Source organism: Cryptomeria japonica, chromosome 8 (genome assembly GCF_030272615.1).
Source record: "Cryptomeria japonica chromosome 8, Sugi_1.0, whole genome shotgun sequence".
NCBI classification, from domain to species: Eukaryota; Viridiplantae; Streptophyta; class Pinopsida; order Cupressales; family Cupressaceae; genus Cryptomeria; species Cryptomeria japonica.
Genome location: NC_081412.1, coordinates 621,529,096 through 621,540,101, shown reverse-complemented (window position 1 = coordinate 621,540,101; position 11,006 = coordinate 621,529,096). Strand labels below are relative to the sequence as shown.

The 11,006-nt window shown below is 33.7% G+C and overlaps 1 protein-coding gene across 1 annotated transcript; it reads left to right on the top strand.

Annotated features, from left to right (window-relative positions):
• Positions 1-4,691: 4,691 nt before the first annotated feature.
• On the top strand, positions 4,692-7,646 carry LOC131075535 (receptor-like protein 12). The gene has a single exon (XM_058012382.2). It carries the CDS (start codon positions 4,692-4,694, stop codon positions 7,644-7,646), a length of 2,955 nt encoding a protein of 984 aa, XP_057868365.2.
• The last annotated feature ends 3,360 nt before the right edge of the window (positions 7,647-11,006 follow it).

The window sequence follows — 11,006 nt, the reverse complement described above, 5'->3', positions numbered from 1 at the left end:
GTTCTGACAAAAATATTTGACATATTGGAGAAATACAAAGTAAGATTAAATCCCAAGAAATGTGTCTTCAGAGTAACTTTCGAGAAGCTCCTAGGATACAGTGTCACAACAAGGTATTGAAGTGGATCTCAAAAAATTCAAAGCAATCTTAGAGATGCCACCTTCAAGGAATATTAGTCAGTTAGGATCATTACAAGGAAAACTTTAGTCAATCCGTAGGCTAATTTCTCAACTTGTAGAAAAGTGTCATCCTTTCATATATTTGCTACATAAGAATATTAAGTACAAACATGATGATAAGTTCCAACAAGTGTTCCAGTTTCTTAAATATTATCTCACGAGTCTACTAGTTCTTATGCCACCAATTGAAGGAAAATCCTTACTACTCTACATATCAGTAACAACTAGAACACTAGGGGAACTCTTGGTATAATAAGACCATGAAGGAAAAGAGTGAGCTATCTACTATATTAGTCTTGGACCTTAGTAGGTTATAAAATTAATTGTACGCCTATTGAGCATGCATGTCTTGTTATAGTTTTTTGTTTGCAAAAATAACAACTCTATATGCTCACTCATAAGACAAAGCCTGTAGCAAGAATTGACCCACTCAAGTATTTACTCAATAAAGAAACTCTCACAAGAAGATTGGCTAATTGGATGATGATCTTAAGCGAATTTGATATCAAGTATGTTGGAAAAAAGGCTATAAAGGGACACGTCATTGCAAACCAGTTAGCAGATGCACCAATGATAGATCATTCTCCTCTAATTTTAGAATTTCTGAATGAATCCATCCTAATAGTGACATAGTGAAAGCTATGTAAAATTATTTTGATGGATCTTTCACACAACATGGAGTAGGTGTAGGAAAATATTTGGTAACATCACAAGGAGATTGCATCTTAAAGCTATATTGATTATCTTTTCCTTACACCAATAACATAGTTGAATCTGAGGAACTCACCATAGATTTACGAGTTGTTGTATAATGGAAGATATAAGAGCTTCATATTTTTAGTGACTCCTAACTTGTGGTATGATAAACAAATAATGATTATCAAAATAAAGATGAAAAATTATTGCCTTACAAGAAGATGGTAGATGAGTTTAACAAATATTTTTTAGAGATAATTTTTTGGTAGATTGCTAGAGAAAACAATCGAGTTGCAAACACCATGACTACAATAGCTTCTTTGTTCAACATGTCGCAGAATATGATTCGATGTGAGTTCTTGGTAGTTAATATCTTAGTCCCCACATATGAGATCCCTCCATCTGAGCTTATATGTGTTAGTGGTCCCAATTCCCCACGGTATGGTGATATATTTACTTACTTCTATGATAACACCCTTCCACCCAACCTTTCCAACAATCAACATTGTAATTTCATTCATCCATAAAAATATCCTTAGATGTCTAGAAAGTGAGGAAGTTTAGATCGTGTTGCAAGAAGTTCATGAAGGTATATGTGTGGCTCACTCTGATGGTCCAACCTTAGCCAAGAAACTAATGAGGACTAGCTATTACTAGCCTACAATGGAAAATGATTCCTCGAAAATGTAAGCAATGTCAAATTCATGGAGACCTAATACATGCTCTAGGATAGGAACTTCAACCGATCGCTACACCATGACCCTTTTTTCAATGGGGATGAAACCTCATGGGTAGGATTCACCCTCCATCATCCAATAGTAATAAGTTCGTAATAACTACCACTGAGTATTTCATAAAGTGGCTTGAAGTTGTTCCCATAATACGGATTACCGATAAACATATTGCCAAAATCATACTCAATTACATCATCTATCAGTATGGTGTACCCCTTTCTATCATAATAGATAGTGGGCATCCTTTAAAAAATTAGGATGTATATGAGATTTGTGACAAATTACACATTCAACACTTCTTCTCCACTCCATATTATCCCAAAGGCAATGGTCAAGCTGAGGCATCTAACAAAACCATCGTTAAGATCCTTAAAAAGATAGTTAATGATATTGAAATATATTGTTCCTAACATTATAGTTTTCTATATATTTGTATCTATATTTCAATTAGTAGAGACCCTCCTCTTGCTCTATCTTATCCCTGGGTGTCTCATTTTTTATTTTTTATTTTTTTTAAATACTCCTTGTGTCAATACAATTTATTCTCTTTAATTTCATATCTATACTTTATCTAACTTTTATTTTGGAAATAAAGTAATCATAATCTATAATTTGATTAGTAGAAACTTTGTTTACTTTATATATCAAAGTTTTCAAGTTTGTAGAAACTTTGTTTAATTTATATATAAAAGTTTTCAAGTTTTTTGCGGTAACTGAAAAAGAAAGATTCTTTCATTTGCTCTCAAGTTATAATCAAGTGAACTAATAATCAAGTTTTTTTAACATATTTAAATATTGCTTTCTAAATATGCTTTAGTTTTAGTTTTCTTTTTCTTGTGAGATCTGTAAATTTTTAATTTTTTTAACTTAGTCTTAACTTATTTGCATTAAATCTATGAGAGCTATATCTATATTTTCTTTAATTTGTTAATTCCTTAGGAGAGGCTCTTTCAATCCGTAGACCAACTGTATTGTTTTTTCTTTGGATCATTACCAACACGGGTAAGGTTGCACAAAAATGTAATTATGTTAAGAGGCCGTTTTCTATAAAAAATGGATTTATTTTTCAGCATTTGGTTGCATTACAATCAACTTTTCTCTTATTCTTGCTTAGTGTTATTCTTGCTTAGTGCTACCCATCTCCTGCAATTTTCTTTCTTTTCTTCTCTTCAATATTCCTTTAAAACCTATCATTTAAACATGGAATTTCATGACTATTTCATCATTTTAGCCTGCATAATAAGTAAAAATGATATTATTATTCTACCACGATCTTTATCTGCTTTACCTATCCTATCTTTGTTTAGTATTTGTCAATGCAAATAGTTTTCTCCCAGCGTTTTTCAATAGTAACATAACTGCTCTAAAAGTTTGCATTGTAGTGCATACTCCAATCTTCTTTAGCTGCAACTCATTTCAATCATTTTCTTGTTGTTTTAATCAGTTCACAACCTTTGCTTAATCGTTATACCTACGTTATCCATTCATTTTATTATTTACTATCATTTCTTACCTTTGCTTAATCATTAAACCTACGTTATCCATTCATTTTATTCTTTACTATCATTTCTTACCTACCTTTGTTTATTGTAAGCATTCATTATTTTATTAAATTGCTGTGACTATTTGTAACTCTTTTCAGTTAAATCATTTCTCCAAACTTTATTTTCATTAAAGTTTTCACCGCTTTTTATATTTCATGTTTAAAATTTTGTTTAGTTTTTTTTTTAAATAAGGTTTTAATATTTAGCCTTTCTTATTTAATATTGAGTTCTCTAGTTTTCAAAACATTCTTAAAGTAGTTACTAATTAAAGGTTTAAAAATGGAATTATTTATTTTATTTTGCTTTAAAATTATAAGTTAATATTATTAATTTTTTAAAATTAATTTCTTTTGATAAGTTTTTATATATAAAGTCTTTTATTAAATTTTAATTCAGTATCAAAGCTAAAGGGGTATTTTTTTTTGTTTTTCAACTAACTTCATTTGTTTTATATTTTATAATTATGCCAACTTGAAATCAAATAAGTTCATCTTCCAGTTTGATATTCTTCAATTTGTCTGCATCAAAATCTTCAAGAGCTCCTTCCAACTGTTGCTCAAACTTTCCATCGGTACCTGTTTCAGAATCTTCCTCAAGCTGTTAGGCTTCTGCTTAGATACTTGATCAGTCCCAAAAACACTGAGAGGGGGGGTGAATTAACCGATTTACAAAAAAATTAAACTTGTTTGCAACTTTATAACCCAAATTAATATACCCGTAAACAAATAATAATGAAATAAAGAGAAATAACAGTATAAAAAATATTTGACACTAAATTTAATTTTTTAATTTATTATTAATGTACGAGCTTTATTAATTAATTATTATTAACAATTTCATGATCTTATTTACTATATATTAATTTCAACTTAATAATTTTTAAAATTAATTATTCTTGTTGTTTTACCTTGTCATAGGTATGAACGAGATATTCTTTTGGATTTTGTTCATACAACCTTGCAGTAAGTGTAATATATCTTGTATACATAGATGATATGTACATCATTGATTGCTTTTTAACTATTGCAGACAACGCATAAGGAGTTTGTTTGTTATTCAACACTTAGAATTAGAAAGTATGAAAATTTAAAAGAGAATTTTATTTTTGGCGGTGGAAGAGATGATGTACATTTTGTCTTATTTATTAATATAATTAAATGTATTAATACTAAATGACTTAGATTTACCTTTATTATACAATTAGAAATATAAGAAATCTTTCATGTAAACAAACATAACCCTGATATAATCAGAAAACAACGAATGAACCAAAAATCCCTCTCCATATCAGAACAGACACCCGAAAAAACATTATTAAATACAAGTTTAAAGCAACACAATTGATGAGAAATATGTGAACCGCAGATCAGAAAGTAAAAAGTTATATACATCTTATAATTAATTTCGTCGAATATTCGCGGAAATCCGCACATATGCAAGTTAAGTGTCACAAATTGAGCGAGGGGGTGTATATATATATATATATATAACCACAGAGGTTGTGTCCCATACGGACTTGAGCCCTTTGCATATAATCATGTCTCCAATTTCGTTTTACATTTCTTCAAGTTTTGCCTTGGCCATTGCTATGATGATTGATTTCCCATATACCAGTGGATGTAAAGATGATGAAAGAAGTTATCTGCTCGATTTCAAAGGGGGCATAAACGACATCTTTGGTCGACTAGGCTCATGGGGCGGATACAACTGTTGCGAGTGGGAGGGAATTGTTTGTGATTACCAAACAAACCATGTCATTAAACTTGATCTCAGAAACCCTTATCACGAGGGAGATGATCGTGGTTATCAAGTCAACCGTGAGTTAAAAGGGGAGATTCATCTATCTCTGTTTAATCTGCAACATCTGCAGCACTTGGATTTGAGTTGGAATAACTTCCAAGGCATTTCAATACCTCCTCAGTTGGGAAGACTCAAGAGGCTTACTTTTCTTAGCTTGGCTTATGCTAGATTTGGCGGAGAAATCCCTCTAGAGTTGGGAAATTTGACAGGCTTACAGCATCTTGATCTTTCAACATATCGGAATAATAAAAAATGGAGACTCAAGAGTTCAAGGTTTGGAGAATGGATAAGAAGCCTGAGAAAATTGGAATACCTAGCGATGAAGAAAGTGAACCTTGGAAATGCATCTCACAATTGGGGCGGCTCCCTCTCCACTCTCTCCAATCTTAGCCAGATTTACCTATCGGACTGTGGTCTTTTAGGAAGTATTCCTCCACTTCTAAACCTCACCCGTTTATCCCATCTCCATCTACGATATAACTCATTTCCATTCCCAGTACCAGCTTGGTTCCAGAATGTCTCGTCCATGGTTTCACTTGATCTGCATGTATGTGGTCTCATTGGTTCCATCCCTTCCAATTTCCTGTATGAAGCTTCAAGTCTGAGCAATCTTCTCCTGGGAGGAAACGGTTTACAGGGAGTAATTCCTCCTTTATTTGCTAACTTTTCAAAAATTCAGAAACTAGATCTTGGTAGCAATTTCTTAAATGGGGAAATACCCCCATTTGGCTCTCCAGCGGGGCTGCAGTCTAGTCTTTCAAGTATTGATCTTTCCTTTAATCATTTGAAGGGTAGAATACCATACTCTCTTGGTAGGCTTTCCTCTCTCGAATATCTGGATCTCATGAAAAACCAGCTAAATGGTGATATCCCCACCACTTTGGGTCAGCTCTCTGTATTAAGTTGCCTTAAATTAGATTATAATCAGTTGTCTGGAGCAATACTGAATTCATTTTCAGAGCTTGCTAGATTGAAAGTGCTGTCACTTTCTTCCAACAATTTAACAGGCGGTGTTTCCATTTCGATGTTCCAGAATTTGAGTCAACTTAGTATACTCATGTTATCTAATAATCAGCTGACAATCGACATTCCTTCAAGTTGGGCTCCACAGTTTCTTCATCTCAAGCACCTGGGATTGAGCTCTTGTAATATTGAAGGCAATTTTCCAGCATCTCTCTCTACTCAATATTCACTCGAAGACTTGGACCTGTCAGATAACAGAATTCGGGGTGATGTTCCTACTTGGCTGCGGGATCTTACCAATCTTAAGATGCTGAATCTTTCAAATAACCAACTGGGAGGCTTTCTGCCCCAACTCAATTACAGTAATTTTGATTTTGTGGACTTGCATAATAATAGCTTTCAAGGCCCCATTTCAGCTCTTTCATTTTATGGATTCATATTGGATTTGTCACATAACATGTTCAATGGCTCTATTCCTACTACACTGATTCCATGGTACACTCTGTCCTTGTCAGCGAATAATCTGATTGGAGGTATTCCGGATTTAATATGTACACCTGGAAATGGATTGAAGATTTTGGATTTGTCGGACAACAGGCTAACGGGTTCGATTTCTGCAAATTTGGGGAGATGTTCGTATCTTAAATTCTTAAATTTGGCTCGAAATAATTTCAATGGTGAGATGCCAGTGGAGCTGGGAAATTTGACTCTACTTCAGACATTAAACCTCAATGGAAACAATTTGCAAGGTGTTATTCCTCCATCTATTGCAAATTGTGCAAATATTGAAGTATTCGACATAGGAAATAACAGGTTTCAGGGGAGCATCCCACTTTGGATTGGAATGATGAGACGTTTACAAATTCTCAGTTTGACTAATAATAATCTTGCAGGTAGTATTCCACAGCAGTTGTTTGAGCTACAGAATCTCCAGGTCTTAGATTTATCTCATAACAATATATCGGGTACTGTCCCTGAAAGTTTAGAAATGCTGCTTGCTATGGTAAATCAATCACAGAATTTTGAAATGAAAAGTTTTGAGGCAAGTACTGCTATTTGGACTGAAGTCAATACATACATCTATAAAGATATATTAATTATGGATCAAATAACGCCCTGGATCAAAGGAACGGCACGTCCATATCCAAAAATCTGGAGGGCATTGAAAGTCATGGACCTGTCACATAACAAGCTCCAGGGTAGCATTCCTCAGAAAATGGGACTTCTCCGGGGTCTAGTTGCTCTCAACCTTTCAAATAATAATATGAGTGGCTCAATTCCAGAATCCATGGGTCAGATGGTTAATCTAGAGTCTCTGGATCTTTCAGAAAACAGGCTTTCAGGAAAGATTCCACAGGACCTTGTAAGTCTCACGTTCCTTTCTGTTTTAAATCTTTCAGACAACATGTTCGATGGATTAATACCACAGGGGAACCAGTTTTCAAACTTCGAAGCTTCTTCATTTTTAGGGAACCCTCAACTTCGGGGGCCTCCCCTTGAAAATAGAACACAGACCTCTGGGTTTGGAGAAAGAGGCAACCAGGTAGAGTTGAATGGTACAGTTGCTGGAGATGCAGATGAAATGGATCGATGGTGGGCAGTTTCAGTGGGATTATGTTACGGAGTGGGATTTGCTACTGTAATTGCAGTGTTGTGCTTTCACATAGAATGGAAGTACAGATTCTTTGCTTGGCTGGATGCTCTTGTGGCTTATCTTTGTGAGCGCTGAAAACCTCTATCTGCCTGCTACATATGATAGTCTGCTATATGCACTAAGTTTGTTGTTGAGTTTATAATATATGATAGTCTGCTCTATGTACTAAGTTTGTTGTTGAGTTTATAATGGTGTTAGTTGTAATGTGTTGAAAATTTCTAAGCTAATGTATTGTACTATGCTACGGTATTTCTAGCTGGAAATAATAAATGACTTTTTTTTATAGTCTAGTTTATACTGAGTTGTAATCTATCACAGGATGCAAAGATATTTTATCAATGTAATTGGAAATGAAGTCTAAAATAATATATCTTATTTTGATCCGCAGACCATGAATTCATTTCTTTCCCATAGAACTGTCTCAACGTGTTGCAGAGGCTTATATATAATACATTGCTGATTTTCTCTTTCGAAATGCTGCCTGGTCAGTTAGTGAGCAGTATTCACTGTTGCAAAAATATTGCTATTACTTCGACATAACATTTGCTATTTTCTAAATCCACGGAAATGTCTACAATTGTGATAAAAGTTAACATCTCTTTCAGTTGCAGTGTGAAGTAAGCCCCTTCCAAGACAACAATCTTTAGAGTTAAGTTTTAGCCGCAACGACCAACGAAAATTTGAATTTGAACTATTTACAGGAAAAGGCACTAGGTTTCTTTAAGGCTTATGTTCAGATGCTCTATACTACACTAGCTCTGTCAGCCAAGTTGTGCTCTTCTCTCTGTCGTACTCTATCTCTTCACATTTTTTAATTGCATTAGATACATTCTGTTTTAGAAAATAATTAATTTAAAATATGTATTCCTTGATTATGTTTAGAAACTGAGTTGTTTTTAGTTTGAAGTTAAAGATTTATGTATTTTATATATTTAGGTTTAAGAGGATTTAAGTTTTATTTATGATGATATTTTATTAATTTTTTAGTTTCTTATTTTATGTCATTATGTTTTCTTTATTGTTATATAATAAGATGGATGATCTATTCTCTTAGTTTTCTCAAAAAGAATTTGACAAAGGGTGGGTAAATATCTATATCACTATGATACAAAGTATCACTGTGTAAAGATGGATCTAATTAAATTTAAGTGTGAGGGATAAAATAGTTTAAAAAGTTCTATTTTGAACTTGGATAATAATTACATAGGTTAATGTGGCTTTTCTTTTTCCATTTCAGATAATTGGAACGAATATGCATTGCCATTATCTAATTATTTGTAAATGTTTGGTTATTATTAAAAATATCTAATCTAATACCTCATTGCACATTTGTTGGTGGATATAGTCTATTTTAAAACCCAATCTCCTCACATGGTCATACTAGTTAAAAATGGTGCTCATACCTATGATCTTGAAAATTGTGAAAGCTATGTAAATGCATAGATCCTTAATAGCTAACATAGATATGTAATGTGCCTTGTATGAACATTGTAGAAGGGAATACGTTCTCTCCTAACTAACCATTTTCTTTCAGAGTTCATTGAAATCCAAACAATTAGTATTGTCCTTATCTCAACTATATTTGTCCTCTCTCACATGGTGTAGGAAAGCTCAATGAGTTCTTAGATGGAAATGGGTATTCACTTCAATAGATTTATTGTTGCTAGGACTAGGTGATATTCACCTAATATTTTATTTTATTACTTTACAAGAAAAAAATTGATGCGTGCCTCCAAAAATCATTGAAAATGTAATTGGATTCCCCTCATGAGCAAGAGAGGTAAAAGTTTAATTAATTTATCTTGTGACCTACAAATGTATGTAAACTAGCACTGAATAGTGGTTGACACATGAGACTTGTCTCAATCTACTTGTCTTTAATGGAAGAGCATCGCTGGTATGTGCATTAATATATTATTATTGCAAAATGTAAGAATGGTTATGAACATGTCTAAGAGCATCTTCTTACTACTATGATGATTATGAGAAATCATGGCATATTACTTACAAGATGAGAGGTGCATACTATTCTAGAAGATTGTTAGGAATTATGTTTGTACACCTTGCATAATGTTTATAATGTTTAATTTATTATTATGTATTGGTGCACATTTTGGGGGCCTAGAAGTATGTGAATCACTAGGAATTTTAACATTCTTGGGGTCACTTTATGTTTTGTATGTAACATTGGGACGAGGTTTCACACTATGAAAATGTATTTAATTTGATATTGGGAAAATATTAATAAATTAGAAAACTTAGTACACAATATTAAAGTTCGGGTCGATAGTTTTGTAATCGAATTATTTTAGTAACATAACTTAATGACATACAAGAAACATAAACAAACTCAAATATATATAATGAAGCACAATTACAACAATAAAAAATTATCCAATATGATTTTTAAATGAGGAGCAGGAGTAGGAATAGGTACAACTCAAGAATTAGGGTTTCGTGTGGTGAAGCTGCTAAAGGGATATAGAGGAGGACGCTGATGGTGAGGATGAATATGACGAGGAGGCTAATGGTTCTTGTGGGTTGGCCTAGTTTTGGGTCATTTCTTTGCTTTTTGTTTGGAGTCGATGCTTTCCTTGGGGCTTGCCTAGTTTCAAGGGCAAGTTTGTTTGGTCTTTGGGCCTTTTCCTTAGTTATAGCCTCATTGGTGGATCTCTGTTGTCAATTTGGGTTATTGTATGGCTCATATTCTAGATGGTCTTGGGGGGTCTGTCTTCTTCCCTATTTTTCTTTTGGAAGGCTCTCTTCTTTTTGCATTAGGGAAGTTTTTTCCCTTTCTAGCATTACATTGTTGCTCGTCTCTCTTTCCTCTCGGTATGCTCTCCTTTGGTGCTTTGGCTTGTAGCTCTATTTTTGAGCTTGAGGGTTTTTCCTATCTTCTTTCAAAGTTTAGGTTATGGATCTACTTTCCTTAGGTTGATGTTGGCTATTTTCTTTAATAGTTATGAGCCTCTTGAACTTTAGTGGTGCTTGCTGGTGTTGCAGCCCCTTTCCTTTTCATGGAACGTGTGTTTCTAGGGAGTTCATTGTGGTCTACTCTCTGTTTTTGGTATTTGGAGCTTGGTGTCCAAGTTTTGGATTTATGTGTTTGTTGGGGCTCCTGTGTGTATCTCTTTGGTTGTTGGTAGGGTTTTGGCTATTGTTGTAGGTCTTATTCCTTTTAAGGTGGATGGTTGTTGTAAGGGCATCCTTAGATCAATATTTGGTGGCCTATTTTTGGTGTTCCATGTGTATTTCTCTATCATCAACATACCTATAGAGGTGGTCTTGTTGGTAGGAGCTACATGGGTTGTGGTTGTATTTTTTGTTCCTATTGAGGTGGACGGTTGTTGCATGGGCTTTCTCAAATATTTGATTGGAGCATTGTTTATGGTGTTCCTTTCCTTTCATAATACTCTCAACATACCTATAGAGTAT

What these genes read in the sequence shown, in the direction of transcription:
- LOC131075535 (XM_058012382.2), top strand. Translation starts at nt 4,692, where the DNA reads ATGTCTCCAATTTCGTTTTACATTTCTTCAAGTTTTGCCTTGGCCATT.